A 26,121-nucleotide genomic window follows, 5' to 3' on the forward strand; every position below is an offset into this window, starting at 1 on the left:
TAGTCGGGGAGTCCAGAACCAGGGGTCACAGCCTAAGGATAAAGGGTATGCCATTTAGGACAGAAATGAGGAGGAATTTCTTCACCCAGAGAGTGGTGAACCTGTGGAATTCTCTACCACAGAAGGCAGTAGAGGCCAATTCATTAAATATATTCAAGAAGGAGTTGGATATATTTCTTAAGGCTAAAGGGATCAAGGGGTATGGGGAGAAAGCAGGGACAGGGTACTGAATTTGGATGATCAGCCATGATCTCATTGAATGGCGGAGCAGGCTCGAGGGGCCGAATGGCCTACTCCTGCTCCTATCTTCTATGTTTCTATGTTTCTATGAGACCTGCTGGGCTACCTCCCTCCACATGGTGCGGAAGACTTGCAGCGAGGGCCTCCTGCCACTTGCCGGGTAGAGCACCGCCCTCCGTCTCTCCACAGTGAACACCAACGCCTCCAATGTTTGATCGCAGAATCTGCAGGTTCTCTCCCTGGGGCATGGATCTGCCATGAGTACAGCTGCTTAAGTCCTCTGGCTCCTTCTCCTTGACCTGCTGCTGCTCGCTGAGGCAGCTACACAGCCAGTAACGCTGAGTATAAGTTCCTGCAGCATCAATGAACCTCCCCTTTAAGACCTGGAAATCGCCTGTGGCACTGATGACTTGCGGTTAGACTGCACCTGATATTGGTCCACCCTTTGAGTGTAATGCCAATGAGCTTGGGCTTAAAGACTTGAATTAGCGTGCCAATCATTTCTTTGAGCAGTGAGCACGAATTTTGCGTGTAGTCTAAAGCATTAGAGCCTGGCGATAATTTTCCAACTTTTCTAACTATACCGCCCATTCCTGGGCTATAATGAATTTCTAGCCCTATCTCTTTGACCAAGCTTTTGGTCACCTGACCTAATATCTCCTTATGTGGCACGGTGTCAAATTTTGTTTGATAATCGCTGCTGTTAATGGTGCTATATAAATGCAAGTTACTGTTATTGATTTCAACATAACGTATTGGCCCAGAAATTCGGGTCGGGGGCTTCCCGCGGGTGCAAGCCCCCGACCTGCACTTACCTTGCACGCCGGCAGTTGAGCTGTAGGGCCCCGTGGAATTCTGCTCCGGGGTCTGGCCCAGCTGCTGGCGCGCTGTGCTTGCGTATCCCAGGGGCGTAGTTAGTGCGATGCGTCCCCTGGGATCACGTGAGCCATGGGCAGCCAATCGGAGGAGGGAAAAGCCCATTCATACGATTGACAGGAAGACCTGCCAAGACTTATAAATACTACAGCCCCAAAATAGCAGTAAACATTCAAATAATTTTTTTTTTAAATCACACTTTTTAAATAAACTATAAATTACATTAAATAACTATTTTAAACAATAATTTAAATTTTTGAAAAAAATAATTTTATATTCTAACACGGCTAAAAATAAACTTACCTTGCTTTAAAGTATTTAAAAACAATAAACCTGTGGAAAAAATGTTTTAATTTTAATTAATTGACCACTTACCTTGTAAAAAGCAAGCCTTACGCCTGCTTTTTACATTTCTAAATACTGCAGGCTTACGATCCCGGGAAAACCTGCAAAAAAAAACGAAGTTCGATGCGCACGCGCAGCCTCTCCTGCACGCGCGTTCGACCTCTGAACCCCTTCGTTCAGAGGATCAGAAGTGCCGGTTTCCCGCGCATGTGCAGTGCATGCAGAAAACCGGCACTTCCGTTTGGCCTACGGGTCAGTACCCCTGTGTACTCACCTGTGGAGACCCGAATTTCTGGGCCATTATTTACCTCATACTGCTTCCTTATTGCAATCAGATATCATTATCTGGCTTTGTTTAGTATATTACTTTCTTCTTTAAGTTTATCAATACATGGATAAACTTGATTTCTGGATTCACTTGCTTGTCATTGTATTTCCTTGAAGTTAAAACTCCCAGTTATATCACTTGAGTCTTGTTTTAAAATTGAGCAGTTCCTTCTGCTTTGCGAAAAGCAAATCACATCTGATAAATTTAATAGAAATGTTGTTGTTGTTGAAGGAAATGCAGTGGATGCAGTGTAGATGGATATTCCAGAAGGCATATGATAAGGTATCTTACAAGAGGCTTGTTAATAAAATTCAGGGCCTTACGGAGGTCTCTGATGGCAGGGAGTTGGCAAAGAGTTCCAGATGAGGGGAAATGGGAGGGGGCGGGGGTGCAAGGTAACCTAAGGTGGTCATCGATGGTAGAGCGTAGAAGGAGAAGTAGGCCCGTGTTAGAGGATGGAGGGTGCGTACAGGCACCCGGGGCTGGAAATCACAGGGTTCGGGAGAGGCGAGGATGAGGAGGGATCGGAAAGATAAGAATCTTACCGTCTACTCCCTGGGGCAGAGAAACTAGTGAAGTTTGGTGCGGACAGAGGTGATGGGATGAGGGCCTTAGAGATGAGGACATAAGGTGTGGCATTCTGGATGTTGAGCTCTTCAGTTAAAGATTATCAGCAATGTTGCCAAAAATATAATTAAATTAGCCATTTCCGTGTTGTGTGTTAGCCTTAAGTGTCAGCTGTGGCTTAGTGGGCAGCACCCTCGCCTCTGAGTCAAAAAGTTGTGGGTTCAAGTCCCACTCCAGGGACTTGAGCACAAAAATCTAGGCGGACACTCTGGTGCCAGTACTGTGGGAGTGCTGCACTGTCAGAGGTGCCGTCTTTCGGATGAGACGTTAAACCGAGGCCCTGTCTGCTCTCTCGGGTGGATGTAAAAAATCCCATGGCACTATGTCGAAGAAGAACAGGGGAGTTCCCTCTGGTGTCCTGGGGCCAATATTTATCGCTCAATCAACGTCACGAAAACAGATTATCTGGTCATTATCACACTGCTGTTTGTGGGAGCTTGCTGTGTGCAAATTGGCTGCTGCGTTTCCTACATTACAACATTCGACTGCACTTCAAAAAGTACTTCTTTGGCTGTGAAGCGCTTTGGGATGTCCTGAGGTCGTGAAAGGAGCTATAGAAATGCAAGTCTTTATTTCTTTTGTAACAGTATGAAAGCTGTACATGCTCTCCGGCTCAGAGAAGAAGCGCATGAATAAAAAAAATAAGTACTTTATTGCCGAGATCTAAACCGAGGTCAGAGAGGTCAGAGTGGGAGTGGAGCGGAGAATTATAGTGACAGGCGACCAGACGCTCGGGGTCACGCTTGCGGACTGAACGAAGGTGTTCCGCAAAGCGATCATTCAGTCTGTGTGTGGTCTCCCCAATGTCGAGGAGATCACATCATGAGCAGTTTTACGTCACAAGAGCGTACTTCACTGAGTGGGAAGTGGTTTAGGTTGTTTCTCTGAGACGTGATAAGCTGCTAAATGAATGCATGTTCTTCCATTCATTAGAGGTTGAAGCTTTTGTCTCTGGTCCATTCATTGATGGTCCTTCCATTTTATGCTGTGATTCAGCCCACTCAGCTCTTATTCCACACATTGCTGGAGTTTTTCTACCTCATTAGTTCATCGGTTGGACGGATTTAGCATGGGGAGTGAATTGAGGCTGACTCAGGTTCGCCCTCTCGAACCACCACCCCACAAGGGGTCAAATGTAGCGTGACGAGGAGGAACGCGATGGACACCTACAGACGCTGAAAGACGCCCTCGTAAGAACGAGATATGACGTTCGATCGACAGTTCCGACGGGCCACAGCGAAAAATCGCATAGACCTCCTCAGAAGACAAACACGGGGCACAACCAACAGAGTACCCTTCGTCGTCCAGTACTTCCCCGGAGCAGAGAAACTACGCCATGTTCTTCGCAGCCTTCAACATGTCTTCGATGACGACGAACACCTCGCTAAGGCCATCCCCAAGCCTTCACTACTCGCCTTCAAACAGCCGCCTAACCTCAAACAGACCATCGTTCAAAGCAAATTACCCAGCTTTCAGGAGAACAGCGACCACGACACCACACAACCCTGCCACAGCAACCTCTGCAAGACATGCCAGATCATCAACACAGATACCATCATCACACATGAGGACACCACCCACCAGGTACATGGTACATACTCATGTGACTCAGCCAACGTTGTCTACCTCATACGTTGCAGGAAAGGATGCCCCGGAGCATGGTACATCGGCAAGACCATGCAGACACTGCGACAATGGATGAATGGACACCGCGCAACAATCGCCAGGCAGGAGTGTTCCCTCCCAGTTGGGGAACACTTCAGCAGTCAAGGACATTCAGCCTCCGATCTTTGGGTAAGCATTCTCCAAGGCGGCCTTCGAGACACACGACAACGCAAAATCGTCTAGCAGAAACTGATAGCCAAGTTCCGCACCCATGAGGACGGCCTGAACCGGGATCATGGGTTCATGTCACGCTACATGTAACCTCACCTGACGTAGAGTCATCCAGACTCGAGTCGTTGTTCTCTCTACACAGATGCGGCCGGACCTACTGTGATTTCCAGCAAAAAAAATGTTTTTTGTCTGTTTTTTTGTTCTTCACACAGACCCCAGCATCTGCAACATTTGACCCCTTGTGACCCCACCTCATTGTTCTTTGATGTAATGTTTTCCTGACTGACCTGTTTGGACACTGTGGTAAACCACTGTTATCGTTCACAACCGTTCACTATTGTTACACTGTTGTTATCACTGTTTACACTGTTGTTATCACTACACAAGGTTACCTCTTGCCACGCATGCTGTTATACCTGGGCTGACCTCAGCTGACTCCGCCCATGGCTCCGCCTGCTTGCCCAGGTATAAAGGTGATTGCTTGGCCAGTATTCTTCCTTGCTGGAACCGATCACCCACGAGAGTGGGCTTTGTTATTTAGCCAATAAAAACCTATAGTTACTATCTTAACTCGTCGCTTTTCATGGAATGAATTGATAGGTATATCAATTTTATTGGCTAAATTTTGAAATGGATGGACAGCCCCAGCCAAACGACCAGCCAGACGGCCAGCTACAACAGCCACAGCCAAACAGCCAGCTACAACAGCCTCAGCAACCGACCTGGCTGCGAGCCCTCCGACCGCCGTACCTGGATCTAAACCCACAGGCAGCGAATTCAGCCCTCGACTTCGATCACTGGCTGAGCTGTTTTGAATCCTACCTGGGAGCCTCCGGCGTGCCTTCGGAATCTAAACTACGAGTTCTGACCGCCCAGGTGAGCCCTAAAGTATTTGCACTCATCCGGGACCTTGCTACATACGAGGAGGCCCTTGACCTGCTAAAAGAGCAGTACCGGAGCCCAGTAAATACAATGTATGCCAGACACCTCCTAAGATCCCGCTCGCAACAGCCAGGAGAGTCTGTAGATGAATTTTTACGGGCGCGACAAACACTCGGCAGGGACTGTGACTTTAAAGCTGTAACGGCTGCACAACATGCTGAAGGAAATATCCGCGATGCCTTCATGAAAGGCCTTCAGTCCGACTACTCACGGCAAAGACTGCTAGAATCAAAGGACCTCGACTTGAAAACAGCTGCAGCCCTCGCTCGCTCCCTGGATGTGGCCCATCGGGACCTCGAGGCGTACTCCAGGTACAGTGCTGCGCGACCCTGGGACTCGGGCCCGACCCCGGCCGCAATACCCCTCGCACCGCCGCCTCTGGGGCCTACTACGGCGTCGGTGTCCCGGAATCGATCGGGACCGCCACCCCCGGGACCTGCTGCAGCAGCGGAGCCCCGCGATCGGGCCGCCAGCTGTTTTTTCTGTGGCCAGGCGAGACATCAAAGGGCGCGCTGCCCTGCAAGGAACGCGACCTGCTCCGGCTGCAAAAAGAAAGGCCACTTCGCAAACGCCTGCAGGGGGAAAGCCACAGACGCCAGCCGTGCCTCATGTGAGTTGTGGGGGGGGGCCATCTTTGATCAAGGCCACAGGCGCCAGCATTGCCTCATGTGAGTCATGGGGGCGGCCATCTTTGATCAAGGCCACAGACGCCAGCAGTGCCTCATGTGAGTTGTGGGGGCGGCCATCTTCTCCGCCATTTTGTCCAACTTCGTGGGGATCCGCGTCATGGGTGCCGCCATTTTGTTCGCCGCACTCGGCTGCCATTTTGTCTCCAGACCCAACCACTGCCTCACCTGCAGACTATAGCAGCTCACTCAACCATACACTGGCCTCCGTCACGCTTGACCAAGCCCTCCCGCATCATCTGTCCAAGTCCATGATGGACATCGGAGTAAACGGCCACGCCACGACCTGCTTGTTCGACAGCGGAAGCACAGAGAGTTTTATTCACCCAGACACGGTGAGCTACTACTCCCTCACTGTCCGGCCAACGCGCCATCGGATCTCGATGGCGTCGAAGTCACATTCAACTGACGTCAGCGGCTACTGTGTGGTGACCCTGTCGGTTAGGGGCACGGAATATAAAAACTTTAAACTTCTCGTCCTGCCCCAGCTCTGCGCTGCCGTCCTACTAGGGCTGGATTTCCAATGCCACCTCCAAAGTGTCACTCTGGCATACGGTGGACCCCTCCCCCACTCACAGTCTACAACCAGCAGGTTTTAAACCGCCCGCCGCATACCACCTGCGGCCTCTCCGCTCTCAAAGTCCCGCCCCCCTCCTTGTTCGCTAACCTCACCCGCGACTGTAAACCCGTCGCTACCAAGAGCAGGCGGTACAGCGCCGGGGACAGAGCTTTTATTAGCTCTGAGGTGCAGCGACTCCTGAAAGAGGGTGTCATCGAGGGGAGCAACAGCCCCTGGCGTGCCCAGGTCGTAGTCGTTAAGACCGGCAATAAACACCACCTGGTCATCGACTACAGTCAAACCATAAACCGGTACACCCAGCTGGACGCATACCCCCTTCCCCGCATATCTGATATGGTAAACCAGATTGCACATTACCGGGTATTCTCCACCATCGACCTTAAGTCGGCCTATCACCAACTCCCTATCCGCCCTGAGGACCGCCAGTATACCACCTTCGAGGCGAATGGCCGCCTCTACCACTTCCTTAGGGTTCCCTTCGGCGTCACCAACGGGGTTTCGGTCTTCCAAAGGGAGATGGACCGGATGGTTGACCAGAACGCGCTGCAGGCCACGTTTCCTTATCTAGATAACGTCACCATCTGCGGCCACGACCAGCAGGACCATGATGTTAATCTGGAGAAATTCCTCCGTACGGCCCAACGGCTGAATCTCACTTACAATAAGGAGAAATGTATATTTAACACCTCGCGCCTTGCCATCCTCGGCTGCGTAGTAGAGAACGGAGTCATCGGCCCCGACCCCGAAAGAATGCGCCCCCTCATGGAGCTCCCCCTTCCCCACTGTCAAAAGGCACTGAAGAGAACCCTGGGGCTCTTCGCTTACTATGCCCAATGGGTGCCCAATTATGCGGACAAAGCCAGACCCCTCATGAAGTCAACCTCCTTCCCCCTGACACCAGAAGCATGAGCAGCCTTCTCCCTCATAAAAGGAGACATTGCGAAGGCCACAATGCACGCAGTGGATGAGTCCATCCCTTTCCAAGTGGAGAGCGATGCATCCGACTTCGCCCTAGCTGCAACCCTAAACCAGGCGGGGAGACCTGTAGCCTTCTTCTCAAGGACCCTCCAGGGCCCTGAGATCCGACACTCTTCTGTCGAGAAGGAGGCCCAGGCAATTGTGGAAGCGGTACGACGCTGGAGGCATTACCTGGCAGGCAAACGATTTACCCTCCTCACCGACCAGCGTTCGGTTGCGTTTATGTTTAATAACAAGCTGAGGGGCAAAATCAAGAACGACAAGATCTTGAGGTGGAGAATCGAGCTCTCCACCTACGAGTACGATATCTTGTACCGGCCTGGTAAACTCAACGAGCCCCCTGATGCTCTATCACGAGGTACACGCGCCAACGCGCAAGTTGATAGACTGCGGACCCTCCACAACGACCTCTGCCACCCCGGGGTCACTAGACTTTACCACTTCATTAAGGCCCGCAACCTGCCCTACTCCATCGAGGAGGTCAGGACCATGACCAGGAACTGCCAAGTCTGTGCCGAATGCAAACCGCATTTCTATAGGCCGGACAGAGCAAGCCTGATCAAGGCCACCTGCCCCTTCGAGCGCTTGAGCATCGATTTTAAGGGGCCCCCCCCGTCCTCTAACCGTAATGTGTACTTCCTCAACATTATTGACAAGTACTCCCGTTTCCCCTTTGCCATCCCCTGCCCAGACATGACCAGCACCATGGTCATCAAATGCCTGAACGACCTCTTCGCCTTGTTTGGGTTCCTGAACTATATACATAGCGACCGGGGTTCATCCTTCATGAGCGAGGAACTTCGCCAGTTCCTGCTGGCGAGAGGTATTGCGGCGAGCAGGACCACCAGCTACAACCCCCGGGGGAACGGCCAGGTGGAAAGAGAGAACGCGACAGTTTGGAAGGCCGTCCTCTTAGCCCTAAAGTCTAAGGGCCTCCCAACCTCTTGCTGGCAGGAAGTCCTCCCGGCAGCACTCCATTCCATCCGGTCACTGCTTTGTACTGCCATTAACGCCACCCCTCATGAGCAAATGTTCGTTTTCCCCAGGAAGTCGACTACGGGAACCTCGCTACCAACATGGCTGACTTCTCCGGGGCCCGTCCTGCTGCGGAAGCACGTAAGGACCCATAAAACAGACCCCCTGGTCGAGAGGGTGAACCTCCTGCATGCCAACCCCCAGTACACCTACGTGGCATACCAAGACGGGCGGGAGGACACAGTCTCCTTGCGAGACCTCGCACCCTCGGGCACCCCGGAGATACCACCATTACCCCCCACCACTCCCCCAAATCCAGCTCCTGTAGGCGGCATGCCGGAACCCCAGGAGCCTCCGTCGGCCATGCAGACACCAGCATTAACATCGGATACTGCACCACCGCCGCCGCTGCTGCGCCGATCAGAAAGGCTTACGAGGCCTCCTGATAGACTGACATACACGAACTAGTAGTACACTTCACCCCGCCGGACTCAATTTTAAACAAGGGGTGAATGTGGTAAACCACTGTTATCGTTCACAACCGTTCACTATTGCTACACTGTTGTTATCACTGTTTACACTGTTGTTATCACTACACAAGGTTACCTCTTGCCACGCACGCTGTTATACCTGGGCTGACCTCAGCTGACTCCGCCCATGGCTCCGCCTGCTTGCCCAGGTATAAAGGTGATTGCTTGGCCAGTATTCTTCCTTGCTGGAACCGATCACCCACGAGGGTGGGCTTTGTTATTTAGCCAATAAAAACCTATAGTTACTATCTTAACTCGTCGCTTTTCATGGAATGAATTGATAGGTATAGCAGACACCATTCACACCTTTGATTGCTGTGATTATCTCTTTGCCGAGATGTGATAAATGGCAGTTAGAAAGATTACCTGTAAACATCTGACATTATTCTCTGACTATATAAGCTGTGTCTTTATGCATCTCTCCACTTCACCTGACGAAGGAGCAGCGCTCCAAAAGCTTGTGACTTCAAATAAAGCTGTTGGACTATAACCTGGTGTTGTGTGACTTCTTACATTTGTCCACCCGAGTCCAACGCCGGCATCTCCACACCTAAGAAAGGGAAGGTTTCAAAGGGCACCATTTTGACACCGCACGGGTCACTGATCAGACCGCACCTGGAGTACGGCATCCAGATTTGGTCCACCACATGGTGGGTGATATTGCGGCCTTGGAAAAGGTTCAGAGGCGAGCTACATGAATGATTCCCAGCTTAAAGAACCTCAGCTACTCCGATAGGCTCAAGGACATTGGCCTATTTATTGTAGAGCAGCGTAGACTGAGAGGCGACCTGATAGAAGTCCATAAAATAATGAAAGCGCTGGATGGCATCCCTATCGATGGCTTATTCCAGTCTAAACAGATTGGGGCAGACCAGGGGGCAGGAGATTAAACTGTGTAAGAGTGGGAATAGACTGGATTGTTGGGAGGTTCTTCTTTCCCCAGAGAGGAGTGAGCTACGGCTGGTGCGGCGAGGGCTGACTCTCGGCCTTCAAGAGGGAGCTGGACCGGTTCCTGACTGAGGCCGTGATCACATCATAGAGAAGGTCAGTGGCTTTATAGACAACACTCGGTCCGTGTGATGTCCTGATCTGGGTTTCGATCACCTGAGAGGAGTTTTCCAGAGTATTTTTTCCCCTTACTGGACCTGGGTTTCTCTTCCAGGTTTTGTTGCTTCTCCCAGGAGCGTACATGGCTGTGCGGGGTGGGGTGGGGTGGGAAGTGTCAAGTCACCATGCTCCAGACAGCATGAGCGTGTGGGGCAGGCATGCTGGACCAGCTGGCCTTATCCTGCCCGGCAGTTTGACATGTCAGTAAGAATTTTTGCTCGGTTCAGTAATTTATCAATTGTGCTCCCCAGATACGTCCATTTGCATGATGTCGGAATGGATCAGCTGGTCCCCTTGCAGCCTCTCCTGCGGAATGGGCATGAGATCGCGGGAAAGATACATTAAGCAGTACCCCGAGGACGGCTCCGTCTGCACACTGCCCACCGAGGAGACAGAGAAATGCATCGTCAACGAAGAATGCAGTAGGTGCTTTAGGAGGGATAAGAGAAAAAGTGCTGGGATGACACTGCAGGTCCATCAACCTCCGAAGGGACAATAGAAAACGATGGGTTCATGTTTTGAGTGCAGACGCTTTGGGCAGGATTTTCATTGGGCCGTGGAGGTGGGATTGGAGGCGTGTGGGGTGTTAAAATTTTGAAATCGGGGGGCACAAACCCATCCCGCCCCCAACCCGCCTCCATATCAGTTTCAAAGGAGGCGGATACCCGACCCGCACTGGGATCCGCCTCCCCGAGGCGGGAAGGTAATTAATGCCAATTAACTGCCTGTTAACAGGTAGTTAACAGGCAGATTTTAGCCTAATCCCTATTTTCTTTGTTGAAGTGTGGGATTCCCGACGGCTCCAAACCACGCCAATTAGCGAGGCGGGCCGTCGGGATGAAGGGCTTGGAGGGTTCGAGATGTCCGGTGTTCAGATGAGTGATGGGTGCATGAGTGCAGAGGTAAATGTGTTTGGTGTGTGTAAAGTGATTAAATAAGTTTTACTTACCTTTACTTACCTTTCCAGCCTTCCTTCCTACAGGTCTCGGGAGTCCCTCATCTCTCCGGCACAGAAAGCAGAATGGCCGCGAGCTGTCAAAAGTTGCAGCTTCAGCTTTCTGTTCTGGAGAGATCTCTAAATCAGTCTGAGAGGAAGGAATTAACTTAGTGTACAGATTGTCCGTGTTTGACAGCTTCAAAGAGCTGTCAAACGCTGATATTTCATCTGTCAAAAGCTCTTGACAGATGAAATGTCAATCTGTGACGTCACCTGTTGCCAGGTGGCCCTTAATTGGCCTGCTGAGACCGCTGGACGAGCCCAACAAGGTCAATCAAGGAAAAATCGAGTGGGTTGGCCACAGCTCGATGGAGGCGGGACTGCAACCCTGAAAGTTGTAGTCCCGCCTCCTACACGCCTCCAGAATCAAAATCCAGCCCATAGAGTTATACAGCACAGAAAGAGGCCCTTCGGCCCATCGTGTCCGCGCCGGCCATCCAGCCCTGTCTATTCTAATCCCATTTTCCAGCACTTGGTCCGTAGCCTTGTATGCTATGGTGTTTCAAGTGCTCATCTAAATGCTTCTTGAATGTTGTGAGGGTTCCTGCCTCTACCACCCTTTCAGGCAGTGAGTTCCAGATTCCGACCACCCTCTGGGTGAAAATGTTTTTCCTCAAATCCCCTCTAAACCTCCTGCCCCTTACCTTGAAACTATGCCCCCTGGTTATTGACCCCTCTACTAAGGGGAAAAGTTCCTTTCTATCTACCCTATCTATGCCCCTCATAATTTTGTACACCTCAATCAGGTCCCCCCTCAGCCTTCTCTGCTCTAAGGAAAACAACCCCAGCCTGTCCCGTCTCTCTTCATAGCTGAAGCGCTCCATCCCAGGTAACATCCTGGTGAATCTCCACTGCACCCTCTCCAAAGCAATCACATCCTTCCTATAGTGTGGCGACCAGAACTGCACACAGTATTCCAGCTATGGCCTAACTAGCGTTTTGTACAGCTCCATCATAACCTCCCTGCCCTTATATTCTATGCCTCGGCTAATGAAGGCAAGTATCCCATATGCCTTTTTAACCACCTTATCTACCTGTCCTGCTGCCTTCAGGGATTTTCTGTTTTTATTTTAAAAATCTATCAATCTCAGTTTTGAAATTTTCAATTGACCTCCCCAGCCTCTTTAGCTTTTTGGGGGGGTGAGAGTTCCAGATTTCCACCACCCTTTGTGTGAAGAAGTGCTTCCTGACATCACTCCTGAACGGCCTGGCTCTAATTTTAAGGTTATGCCCCCTTGTTCTGGACTCCCCCCACCAGAACAGTTTCTCTCTCTCTACCCTATCAACTCCTTTAATCATCTTAAACACCTCAATTAGATCACCCCTTAATCTTCTATAATCTAGGGACTGCAAGCCTAGACTATGCAACCCATTCATCATTCTGATGAATCTGCGCTGCACCCACTCCAAGGCCAATATATCATCTCCTAGATGCCCATTTATCTCTCTTGCTCTGCCAGTTCTTCCCCTGTGGTCCAAATTCCCGTGCCACCCTTGAACTCGCAACGGGTGGGATCTCAGCATTGAGTTTGCTGCTGGGCCTCTGAGGTGCTCCCTCTCCAAAGTCCAGGTGTACGGCCCTCGGCTGAGAACGCTGGGAGCTGCCCACACTCTCGACACAACCTCTAGACTCACGCAACACTCGGTGTAGCGTTTCCCTTAAAACCGTCCAACGCATAGAGCGGGCAAACAGCGCAAGCATCAACGCGCTCGCCATAAGCGGTGGGGGCTGTAATTGGGGCAGGGCAGGTAGAGCTCGGGGCAGCACTGTCTAACGGGCAGGTGAGAATCGATGGGCCTGATGGGGATTTTTTTCTCTCTTGCCGTTCTTTTCGTGACCTGTGGCAATAGGTGAGCCGTACCATAGCGGGACAGTCCAAGTTAGCAACGACAACATCTTACGTTTATACAGCCCCTTTAATGTAGTAAAACATCCCGAGGCGCTTCACAGGAGAATTTGACATAAGGAGACATTAGGACAGGTGACCAAAAGCTTTCTCAAAAAGCTAGGTTTTAAGGAACGTCTTAAAGGAGGGGAGAGAGGTAGAGAGGTGGAGAGGTTTAGGGAGGGAATTCCGGAGCTTAGGGCCTTGGCAGCTGAATCTATCGCCGTCAATGGTGGGGCGATGGAAATCGGGGATTCGCAAGAGGCAAGAATTGTAGGAGCACAGAGTTCTCGGATTGTTATGCGGCTGGAGGAGGTTACTGAGAAAGGGAGGGGCGAGGCCATGGAAGGATTTGAAAACAAGGAGGAGAATTTTAAAATCGAGGCGTTGCTGGACCGGGAGCCAATGTAGGTCAACGAGCACAGGGGTGATGGGCGAACAGGACTTGGTGCGAGTTAGGACACGGGGCAGCAGAGTTTTGGATGAGCTCAAGTTTACGCAGGGTGGAATGTGGGAGGACGGCCAGGAGAACATTGGAATAGTCAAGTCTAGAGGTAACAAAGACATGGATGAGGGTTTCAAAAACAGATGCGCTGAGGCAGGGGTGGACACGGGCGATGTTACAGAGGTGGTAGTAGGCGGCCTTGGTGTTGGAAGGGGTGTGGGGGTCGGGAACACAACTCAGGATCAAATAAGACGTCAAGGTTGCGAACGAATAAGTGAACGTCAGTGAATTTTTCTGGATTGCTCATGAATCTCCTCTTCCTCCCCCCGACGCTAGCATCAAACACTTGCTTCGTGACGGAGTGGGGAGAATGGGAGGAGTGCAGTGCGAGCTGCGGGATGGGCACCCAGAGGCGGCAGAGAATGGTCAAGATGCACCCGTCAGATGGATCCATGTGCAAAGTGGAAACTGTACAAATGGAGAAATGTGGGATGCTAGACTGCCGTAAGTATAAGGCCCGCCCAAGAGCCGAGACTGGGTCTCCTGCGCCAACTCTCGGAGAATCTGTACAAGTTTCGACTGTCACAGAAAATCCTACTTTAAAAAAATCGACTAGCACTTCTTCAATTATAGAGCAAAATAATTCATTAATTGGGATCTTAACAAATTGATATCGTTTAGAACTGAAAATCAATGTTTTATTCGCTGCTTTCTCAATCAATATTATTATCACTCTATCGCCACAGTCAAGTACAGGAAGTTCTTCCAGACTGTGCCCTCTGACCAGGAAGTAGTCTCTCTGATGGACCTGTGGAGTTAACATGGATGAACAGTCTTTGGGGTCGCTTGTTGCTCTCTTCCACTGGGGTTAACAGGGAGGTAACAGTCTCGAAATGGGATCATTAGCCTTACCGCAACCCCTTCACACCGGCGGAGCGGCCTAGGCCATTTTGAATGTGGCTTTTTTTTAAAATTCATTCACGGGATGTGGATGTCGCTGGCAAGGCCAGCATTTATTGCCCATCCCTAATTGTCTCTTGAGAAGGTGGTGGTGAGCCGCCTTCTTGAACCGCTGCAGTCCGTGTAGTGAAGGTACTCCCACTGTGCTGTTAGGCAGGGAATTCCAGGATTTTGACCCAGTGATGATGAAGGAACAGCTGATATATTCCCAAGTCAGAATGGTGTGTGACCTGGAGAGGAACCTGGAGGTGGTGGTGTTAAGTTAAGTCTTAAGACTTAAGAAATAGGAGCAGGAATAGGCTACTTGGCCCCTTGAGCCTGCTCCGCCATTCAATAAGATCATGGCTGATCTTGGGATCAAAGCCACTTCCCTGCCCGCTCCCCATAACCCTTCACTCCCTTATCTTGCAAAAATCTGTCTATCTCCACCTTAAATGTATTTAATGACCCAGCCTCCACGGCTCTCTGTGGCAGAGAATTCCACAGATTTAAGACCCTCTGAGAGAAGAAATTCCTCCTCATCTCAGTTCTAAAAGGGCGACCCTTTATTCTGAAGCTATGCCCCCGAATTCTAGATTTCCCCACGAGGATCTTCTCAGCATCTACCTTGTCGAGCCCCCTCAGTATCTTATATGTTTCAATAAGATCACCTCTCATTCTTCTAAATTCCAATGAGTATAGGCCCAACCTGCTCAACCTTTCCTCATAAGTCAACCCCCTCATCTCTGGAATTAACCTAGTGAATCGTCTCTGAACTGCCTCCAATGCAAGTATATCCTTCCTTAAATAAGGAGACCAAAACTGTACGCAGTACTCAAGGTGTGGTCTCACCAATACCCTGTACAGTTGTAGCAGGCCTTCCCTGCTTTTATACTCCAACCCCCTTGAAATAAAGGCCAACATTCCATTTGCCTTTTTGATTACTTGCTGTACCTGCATGCTAACTTTTTGTGTTTCATGCACAAGGGCCCCCAGGTCCCTCTGAACTGTAGCATTTTGTAATCTCTCTCCATTTAAATAAGAATTTGCTTTTTTATTTTCCCTGCCAAAATGGATAACCTCACACTTTCCCACATTATACTCCATCTGCCAAATATTTGCCCACTCACCTAGCCTGGCTATATCCCTTTGCAGATTCTTTGAGTCCTCTGCACAACTTGCTTTCCCCCCCATCTTTGTATCATCCGCAAACTTGGCTACAGTACACTCGGTCCCTTCATCCAAGTCATTAATGTAGATTGTAAATAGTTGAGGCCCCAGCACCGATCCCTGTGGCACCCCACTAGTTACCGTTTGCCAACTGGAAAATGATCCATTTATCCCGACTCAGCTTTCTGTTAGTTAACCAATTCTCTATCCATGCTAATATATTACCCCCAACTCAGTGAGCTCTTATCTTATGCAGTAACCTTTTACGTGGCACCTTATCGAATGCCTTCTGGAAATCCAAATACTCCACATCCACTGGTTAACCTTTGTCCACCCTGCTCGTTACATCCTCAAAGAACTCCAGCAAATTTGTTAAACGTGATTTCCCTTTCATAAAACCATGCTGACTCTGCTTGACTACATTATGATTTTCCAAATGCCCTGCTACTGCTTCCTTAATGAAGGACTCCAGCATTTTCCCAACGACAGATGTTAGGCTAACTGGCCTATAGTTTCCTGCTTGTGTTCCCATGCGCCTGCTGCCATTGCCCTTCTAGGTGGTAGAGATCACCGGTTTGGGAGGTGCTGTTGAAGAAAAAAGAAGGCTGAGGGGTGACCGAATAGAGGTCTTTAAAATGATGAAAGGTTTTGATAAAGTGGATACAGAGAGAATGTTTCCACTTGTGGGGAAGAGCATAACTAGAGGCCATCAATATAAGATAGTCACCAAGAAATCTAATAGGGAATTCAGAAGAAACTTCTTTACCCCGAGAGTGGTGAGAATGTGGAACTCGCTACCACAGGGAGTGGTTGAAGTGACGACTAGTATAGATGTATTTAAGGGGAGGCGGGACAGGCATATGAGGGAAAAGGGAATAGAGGGTTATGCTGATAGATTTAGATGAGGAAAGACAGGAGGAGGCTCGAGTGGAACATAAAGACCGGCATGAGCTGGTTGGGCCGAATGGCCTGTTCCTGTGACGTATATCCTGTGTAATGTAATCCTGTGTAAACCCTCGGCAAGTTGCCGCTGGGTGACCAAAGCACCTACCCGTTTCATAACTAGGCTCCTTTTTAACATGGGAATCAGGTCCTGTACCGTAAATGGGACATTTTAGGTTGGAGCCTGCGGTGTGCTCACCCTGACCAGTCCCCCGGGCGATGTAACTGAAGAGGCCCGGCAAAGGTAAGTGTTGAATCATCATTGTGGGCCCCACAGGAGCAGGAGTTGGCACCTCCACGACCCACCAAACTAATCATCTGGGGCCCGGCCACCCCAGGACCCCCACCCTTTGCAATAGGAACCCCCCCTACACCCCGTAACTTACCTCACTGGTGGCCATCCAGGCCCGATCTTGGGGCCACAATGAGCTACACCAGAATGCCAGTTTGGCTCCCCGCGGCTCACCTGCCAGATTTAAATGAGACCCTGGGCCTCAAAATGGCGGTGGGTCGGGGGGTGGCGGGGGGGCCTCTTCATTGCCGGGTCGGTCGGCCGATCAGCGCGCTGCCCCCCCTCCCCCCCCTCCGTCGATCCCCCAAAACTCAACGGCGTTGTTTGTTATTGACCAGCCTGTAAGTTACAAAAGCTACCGGGGGTGGGGTGAAATCGGTCTACCCCAGTAGAGCGAGAGGGGCTCCTAGCCAATCGGCAGCCCGGTTTTAACCCGTTAACTTGTCGATGGAAACGGAAATTGGGCGCGGTGTCAAAGGGGCTGCTGATTGGCTTGGAGGCCCGACTCGCGCTATCGCCGCTGACCAGTTTAACCCGCACGGGTTCTAAAGTAGGAGCGTCAAAACTACAGGCCTCTGGAGCCTGGCAATCCGGCCCACAAAACCCAGGCAGCTCCATCCAATTAATGCTTCTTTTGCCTGATTCATTGGTGCGCCCTCTCTTAATTCTGCAGGCCCGGGAGGTTTCAGAAAGGGGCTGTCCTTAGCGCTGATGTCTCATTGGTTGATCTATCCTGAATCAGAAGGCCGAGATCACTTAGTTTCTACAAATTAACGGGAACATGGGTTTAATCTTTAAGGGGCGAGTTTTCATTTTACGCCCAGGCACTCGCAGATCAGGAGCTCGTTCTACACCCCGTCCGGTTGTCGTTGACTTCACTGGAAGCTTTCCTGTAATGTAATACACAACAGGGCAATGGCAGATTACTAAACGAGTACTTTGTATCTGTTTTCACAGTAGAAGAAGAGGATAAAATACCAGTATTGAAAGGGAAACTAGCAAATAAATCAAGGGGAGGAACACATTGGATTCGATATCAGTAACAAAATAGTAATGGAGAAAATAATGGGACTTAAGAATTTGCAGGACCTAATGGTTTCCAACATTAGGGTATTAAAAGAAGTAGGTGAGGGAATTACAGAAACTTTAGCCATAATCTGATCTTACTGCTCCCGGAGCTAGGAATGAAAATATCAGCCATGGTTCCTGCTCCTCCAGCGCTGTGAAGCAATTGCTCCTGCCTATAGCCTGTCCTGTTTATATATTAACTCAAAAATATATAGTTAATCATCTCTTTAGGAACAACAACTAATTTCAAGTCACTTCAATTGTTAGCTTCACCCCCTCTCTTGGCATCCCACCACCCATTTTGGAAATGGGAGCCATGTTGAAGAGGACGGGGAGAACATAAGAACATAAGAATTAGGGGCAGGAGTCGGCCATTCGGCCCCTCAAGCCTGCTCCGCCATTGAATAAGATCATGGCTGATCTTCTACCTCAACTCCACTTTCCTGCACTATCCTCATATCCCTTGATTCCCTTAAATTCTGAAATTCTGTGGGTGTGCAAGTGGGGGAAACGCTCGCGAAATTCCAGCCCCTGGATTTTCATTGGCTTCGTACAATCTCCAAAGTCTAACACCATCAGCCAATCAAAAGATTGAGATGGTTGGGTCATCTGAACTTACTAAGGGTTAATAACGGATGTTTATGCTGATGTGTTGACCTGCAAGCATTGATCTGCATTAGCGTTGCGATTCAGCGGAGTAGACTTTGGATTTCCAACGGCTGTTCTGTATTCATAGAAACATAGAAGATAGGAGCAGGAGTAGGCCATTCGGCCCCTCGAGCCTGCTCCGCCATTTAATGAGATCATGGCTGATCATCCAAATTCGGTTTCAGAGACCATTCCCTGTATGCTGACCCTCTGGTCGGACTGGAGCGACTGCAGCGTCACGTGCGGGATCGGCATGCGCTCGCGGTGGAGGATGCTGAAATCCCCGGCCGAGGTGGGGGAGTGCAACGAGGAGCTGGAACAGGTGGAGAAGTGCATGCTGCCAGAATGTCGTAAGTAGCGGTTTCACAACGGTGAACTTTACACCCACGGATTTACATCGAATATACGCAGGAACAGGCCATTCGGCCCAACTGGTCCGTGCCGGTGTTTATGCGCCACACGAGCCTCCTCCCACCCCTCTTCATCTCACCCCATCACCATATCCTTCTATTCCCTTCTCCATCATGTATTAATCCAGCTTCCCCTTAAATGTATCTATACTATTCACTTCAACCACTCCCTGTGGTAGCGAGTTCCACATTCTCACCACTCTCTGGGTAAAGAGGTTTCTCCTGAATTCCCCATTGGATATAAGAACATAAGAACATAAGAAATAGGAGCAGGAGTAGGCCAATCGGCCCCTGGGCCCGCTCCGCCATTCAATAAGATCATGGCTGATCTGATCCTAACCGCCAATCTACCATCACAGAACCATCTCCTGAATCTAACAGAATTAGACACACGAAATAGGAGCAGGATCAGGCTACACGGCCCCTGGGCCCGCTCCGCTACCCACAGGGCCATGACCGATCCGAACCTAGACTCATGTCCAAATTCCTGCCCGCTCCCCATAACCCTTTATTCCCTTTACTATAAGAACATAAGAAATAGGAGCAGGAGATATTGGTGACTGTCTTATATTGATGGCCCCTAGTTCTGGTCTCCCCCACAAGTGGAAACATCTTCATAACGTTTTCAGCCATTGAGCTTGAAGACGTCCCAGAGCATTTTCAACCTGCATTTGTTGTGACTATGCCTGCTACTCGCTGATGAGTATGGGTAGTTTGGACTGTGCTACTCACTCAAAGAGGCAACAATGTATATTTACCATTGATCTTCACCCTTTCCTCATCCAATCATATCAGACAATAATGTGCACGAACATAAAAACAATGAGGGGCAGGAAAAGACCCAACTGGTCCACCCAGCCTGTCCCACATAACTGCAATGTCTTGTGCCTCACAATATAGAGACTCCCTACCCGCACACAAAAGCCATGTGATCTCCTTGGGAGAGGCGAAAAAACAGATTTAAAAAAAAGCCAATTTGGGAAATAAAATAATCTGGAATATTCTTCTGCGACCCCCCTTTCAGGAGAAACTGGATAAGCACATGAGGGAGAAAGGAATAGAAGTTTATGCCGATAGGGTGAGATGAAGAAGGGTGGGAGGAGGCTCATGTGGAGCAGAAACACCGGCATGGACTAGTTGGGACGAATGGCCTGTTTCTGTGCTGTAAATTCTATGAAATTAGAGCTGGAGGCGAGATAGCTCTTAATTTTCATTATCTGTAACATGTTATGTTACAACGAGCTATGTTGAAAGCTGTTACATAGCTTACATTTTGGCAGTGACTCTTTTTTTTAACAGAACCCCACTGTGTTTAACAGTGTCCAGACCAAGATACCAAGAATTCCTCGAGGTGCGGTTTCTGCTTGCCCACTACTCTCTCCCCAGAGACCTAAGGTGGAGGCTGGCAGAGCCATGGATTTGGGACCCTCGAGAGTGCACAGAGCTACTACTGGAGTTTAGCCAGCTAAAGCCAGCAGCTTATTCGCACAGAGCACCGGATAATCTGCCAACCTAGAGCTACCATTGCGGAATTGGCTTGTAGGATTACCTGGAGCCAAGTGGAAAGATTGCGTCACTGAGGGCTGAGAGTTGTCAGCAGCCTTGTCCCTGAGTCAGGAGGTCGCGGGTTTGAGGCCCACTCCAGAGACTTGAGCACAAAATCTAGACTGACACTCCACTTGCAGAGGTGCCGTCTTTCAGATGAGACGTTAAACCGAGGCCCCGTCTGCCCTCACAGGTGGACGTAAACGATCCCATGGCCACTATTTCGAAGAAGAGCGGGGGAGTTCTCCCCGGTGTCCTGGGCCAATATTTATCCCTCAATGAACATCACTAAAACAGATGATCCGGCCATTATCACATTGCTGTTTGTGGGACCTTGCTGTGCGCAAATTGGCTGCCGCGTTTCCTACATTACAACAGTGACTACACTTCAAAATTACTTCATTGGCTGTAAAGCACTTTGGGACGTCCTGAGGTTGTGAAAGACACTATAGAAATGCAAGTTCCTTCTTTTACTCTTGGGCTTTGACCCTGCTTACCTGAGTTTCTTAGTCTAGCTCTTTCAAAGAGCCGGCACAGGCACGATGGGCCAAATGGTTCTATGAAAGGATTTGTATTTATGCTGTTGCAAGGTCCTAACAATGAATGATTTCGAGTAAAAACTCGTGCAATGAGTCCTTGCTTCATAGATTCATAGAATGATACAGCACGGAAGGAAGCCATTCAGCCCATCGTGCCTGTGCCGTCTGTTTCACCATAAAGAACAATCTAGAGGGCAGGGAGAGTATGTAGGATAGAAAAATAGAAGCTTGGCGAAAACTAAAGAGGAAAATTCAGAGTTGCAAAACCCCCTAGTAGCATTGGCAAAGTGGAGAGAGATGAGGAATGTTGTGACGGAGAGGAAGAGAGGCTGAAGACTAGAAAGGGAAAAAAAGAAAGACTTGCATTTCTACAGTGCCTTTCACGACCACCGGATGTCCCAAAGCACTTCACAGCCAATGAAGTACTTTTTTGAATTATAGTCACTGTTATAATACAAACATACAATGTAAGAGCAGGAGTAGGCCATTCGGCCCCTCGAGCCTGCTCCACCATTCAATAAGATCACGGCTGATCATCGACCTCAACGCCACCTTCCCACCCAATCTCCATATCCCTTGATTCCCCTAGAGTCCAAAAATCTATCGCTCTCAGCCTTGAATATACTCAAAGGCTCAGCATTCACAGGGCTCTGAGGCAGAGAATTCCAAAGATTGACAACCCTCTGAGTGAAGAAATTCCTCCTCATCTCAGTCTTAAATAATCGACCCCTTATCCTCAGACTGTGACCCCTGGTTCTAGACTCTCCAGCCAGGGGGAAACATCCTCCCTGCATCTACCCTGTCAATCCCCTTCAGAATCTTGTATGTTTCAATGTATGATAGAGCTAGAGATACGAAAATAATATTCTAGATCAACAGGTTTATCTGTTTACTCAGTTCAGGAATGTAAGAGAGGTGTGCGGACCAACGTTAAGCCATGGACAGACTTGAGATCTATGTGGAGTTAAGAGTTATTGAGGCGGATAACTGTTTCAAGTGACAGAGGAACGTTACTCCCTGTACATGTCTGTGCTTTTCAGATCTATCGATTCAACCAACAAAAACTAGCACATTATTCATTCTGTATGAACAATACTCATTATTCTTTGAAGATTGTGCTATTTTATGATGTCAGAAACATTTAAGCCCATCCTTTTCATTTTTTTCCTATTGCAGCCACTGATTGCATGGTCTCAGATTGGTCAGAATGGTCAGAGTGCAATAAGTCTTGCGGGAAGGGGCACGTGATCAGGACCAGGATGATCAAACTGGAGCCACAGTTTGGGGGGGCCTTGTGCCCCGAGACCGTCCAACGCAAGAAGTGCAAAGTGCGGAAGTGTTCGAGGAGGCTGAGCGATGAAAAGCGACGTCGCAAAGAAGCTCCGGAAAGGCAAAGGAATAAACAGATGAGAGGGGACCCTGAAATTCCAGAACATACAGGTATTGATGCTGCTTCCTTATCATCCAATGGCTGTCAGCCATGGCTCAGTGGTAGAACACTCTGCGCTGAGTCAGAAGGTCATGGGCTCCAGACCCAATTCAGAGAATTGGGCATATAATCTAACCTGGCACTTCAACCACTTGCATTTATATAGCGCCTTTAATGTAGTAAAACGTCCCAAGGCACTTCACAGGAGCGATTATCAAACAAAATTGACATTGAGCCACATAAGGAGACATTATGACAGGTGACCAAAAGCTTGGTCAAAGAGGTAGGTTTTAAGGAGCGTCTTAAAGGAGGAGAGAGAGGTATGGAGAGGCGGAGAAGTTTAAGGAGGGAATTCCAGAGCTTAGGGCCCAGGCAGCTGAAGCCACGGCCCCCAATGGTGGCACGATTAAAATCGGGGAAGCGCAAGAGGCCGGAATTGGAGGAATGCAGAGATCTCGGACGGTTGTAGGACTGGAGGAGGTGACAGAGATAGGGAGGGGGGCGAGGCCACGGAGGGATTTGAAAACAAGGATGAGAATGAATTGGAATGAATTTTAGTTATCACCTCCTGAGTGGTAATCTGGTGGAGCAGATTGCCCATCCATTGTAGAACCCGTCCGACTTTCATCCTGCTGACTCCAATGGAATGATTCTGCAACTGGCGGGCAATCATCCCAAGGAAAAGCAATATGTGGGAACATAGGAATTGCTAGACGAAAAAAGACCAAGGCCCATCTCGTTCACCTTCTACCATGGTAGTCGCACAATACCACAATAATGGAGTTGTTGACTAATCACAGCGATCAATCTCTTATCGACTAGTCTACAACAGACCCAGAAATGAGGTGAGGAAACCAATCCTCCCCCATCCACCAATTTACAAGGATGATACCAGAACTGAGAACTGAGAGGTTAGAACTATCAGGAAAGACTAAGCAGACTGGGGATCTTTTCTCTGGAAAAGGGAAGACTGAGGGGTGACCTGATAGAGGTCTTTAAGATTATGAAAGGGTTTGATAGGGTAGACGTAGAGAAGATGTTTCCACTTGTGGATACTCGGGGCCATAAATATAAGATAGTCACTAATAAATCCAATGGGAATTCAGGAGAAATGTCTTTACCCAGAGAGTGGTGAGAATGTGGAACTCGCTGCCACAGGGAGTGGTTGAGGTGAATAGTACAGATGCATTTAAGGGGAAGCTAGATAAACACGAGGGAGAAAGGAATAGAAGGATAGGCTGATGGGGTGAGATGGAGTAAAGTGGGAGGAGGCTCGTGTGGAGCATAAACCTGTTGGACCTGTTGGGCCGGCATGTCCTGTTTCTGCGCGGTGAATTCGACGCGAGTACGACCTCCCTTCAGTGACACTAACCGTCAAATCATCCTGTCGGTTTTAGGCTGCAAGATGAGACCGTGGACAGGGTGGACTGATTGCAGCAAGTTCTGCGGCGGAGGCATCCAGGAGCGTTTCATGGTCGTGAAGAGAAAATATCGTACCTACCAGATCACCAGCTGCAAGGACATGAGAGAAATCCGGGCTTGCAGTGTCCACCCATGTTAGGAAGTGCGCCAGGCTGCCCTCGCTCACGAATAGGTGCACTGCTCTTTTTTTAAAGTGATGGAGAAATTTTTTTTTTTCCTTTCTGACACAAAATCTTTCTGTATCCCTAACATTTATAAATGTTACAATATCACTGTACACACACACACAGCTGTACCTACGCACTAGCACGCAAACCGATTAAAAAGCAATTTGAACTGTTTAACCTGTGGTTACATTTTATTTTTTAATTTTTATGCACTGGTGTGCAGTGTTTTTCTTTTTCCATGAATTTTAAAACCTTTTGCCGTCGTAGCTTTTGGTTGTGAGAAATGTGTTCTTTTTTTAAATGTAAAAAAAAAATCCCGTTTATTACATGAGATTTAGATGCCTTATCAAAGGAATGTTTACTGTTTGCTCTGTAGCGGTAAGAGAAGAAAAACCTTAATGAACTTAACAATTAAAAGAAAAAAAGTTTTTATTTTGCCTATTGTCACATTCCGTGGTATCTTTCCTGCTGTCCCAGGTGACGGGTGTCACAAACGTGTATCCGACCAAAGTCTTTGTGCAGATTCTCGGAGGAGTCCTTGGTGGTATTTCTTTTCTCTTCGCTGAATATTCATCGTTACACTGAGAGTGAGAGAGAGAGTGCGAGTGTGAGCGTGGTCAAATAGTATAAGGCACGCTCAGCCTATTTTACCATTTGTAAAAAAAAAATAAGAAAAAAAAGAAAAATATATAATTTTGATTATATATTAACTTGTCCGGTTACCATGTTTGACAATAAAACAAAATGGCAATAATATATTTGGTGTTTTTTTTTATTTCAATTTCATCGTGGGAAACTACGTGCTGACTCTTGCGGATAAAATAGCGGCGTGTTAACGACGGGCGCCGTTATTAATGCGCGAATCGGCCAGCGGGTTCAGGAGTTGAAGAGATTCGCTGTGAGTTGCGAACCTCTGGAACTTGCTAGTGGATTTAACCCGCTCCCCCATTTGATTCGCACAAACGGAATCTCGCCCTCAGCCACCCCGTTATTTTTAAGGAACTAGCTGGATTTGCCCATTAAACTCGCCACAGAAAGTTAGGGCTCATAATTAACAGAGTAAGTACCCTTTTAACGATGTGATCATTGTTAATGCAATGCCAATCAACCTCTCTGGCCCAGAAAGAGAACAATTTAAATTGTTCGGTCTCATTCCTACAGGTAGTAAATTATTGTCAGAGATTTTTAAAATGTTGAATTTTGAACTTTAAAATTTTTTTCTTACTTTTCCTTTCTGTCGCTTTTTTTCTCTCTCTTAATCCAATCTTTCTTTCCCTCTCTTTATTTCTCTTTCTGTACCTGTTTTGACTCTAATTCACCCAATTTCCTTCTCCGTCATTCCTCTGTTTCTTTCTTAATCTTTAAATCTGATTGGTTAAGGAGATAGACTGTTGGTCCCGTCGTTCATCGACGTCCCAGATTCCCTGTTCTTCATCAACACCCCTGAAAAAGGTTAGCTGGCCATTATCACGTTGCTGTTGGTGGGAGCTTGCTGTGCGCAAATTAGCTGCCATATTTCCTACATTACAACAATGATGAAACTTTAGAGGTACTTCATCGGCTGTAAAGCTCTTTGGGACTTCCTGGGGTCATGAAAGGTGCTGTAGAAATGCAAGTCTATTTTAACTTTTGCCACACCAGTACAAAGGTTGGTGTGTATGAATTCCTCCCTTCTCTTGTTTACCAAGTGTTGATCTCATGGCACCACTTATTCCTCAAACATCGAAACATAGAAACATAGAAGATAGGTGCAGGAGTAGGCCATTCAGCCCCTCGAGCCTGCTCCACCATTTAATGAGATCATGGCTGGTCATCCAAATTCAGTACCCTGTCCCTGCTTTCTCCCCATATCCCTTGATTCCTTTAGCCTTAAGAAATATATCTAACTCCTTCTTGAATATATTTAATGAATTGGCCTCAACTGCCTTCTGTGGTAGAGAATTCCACAGGTTCACCACTCTGGGTGAGGAAATTTCTCCTCATCTCAGTCCTAAATGGCCTACCCCTTATCCTTAGACTATGACCCCTGGTTCTGGACTCCCCGACCATCGGGAACATCCTTCCTGTATCTAGTCTGTCTAGTCCTGTTAGAATTTTATAAGTTTCAATGAGATCCCCTCTCATTCTTCTAAACTCCAGCAAGTATAAGCCCAATCGACCCAATCTCTCCTC

The 26,121-nt window shown here is 48.7% G+C and overlaps 1 protein-coding gene across 1 annotated transcript in view; it reads left to right on the forward strand.

Moving 5' to 3' along the window:
• LOC147107169 (spondin-1-like) overlaps positions 1 to 24,705 on the forward strand; it is a 567,692-nt gene extending 542,987 nt beyond the window's left edge. Inside the window, exons 13-17 of the mRNA XM_086008329.1 lie at positions 10,302 to 10,472; positions 13,715 to 13,882; positions 18,623 to 18,787; positions 22,108 to 22,371; positions 23,758 to 24,705. Of these exons, the coding sequence (XP_085864455.1) occupies positions 10,302 to 10,472; positions 13,715 to 13,882; positions 18,623 to 18,787; positions 22,108 to 22,371; positions 23,758 to 23,921 (932 nt within the window). The 3' untranslated portion in view covers positions 23,922 to 24,705. The remainder of the gene's footprint in view (positions 1 to 10,301; positions 10,473 to 13,714; positions 13,883 to 18,622; positions 18,788 to 22,107; positions 22,372 to 23,757) is intronic.
• The last annotated feature ends 1,416 nt before the right edge of the window (positions 24,706 to 26,121 follow it).

The sequence above is a fragment of the Somniosus microcephalus genome, chromosome 15 (genome assembly GCF_052327205.1).
Source record: "Somniosus microcephalus isolate GS21.2 chromosome 15, FLI_Smic_1.0, whole genome shotgun sequence".
Taxonomy (NCBI): Eukaryota; Metazoa; Chordata; class Chondrichthyes; order Squaliformes; family Somniosidae; genus Somniosus; species Somniosus microcephalus.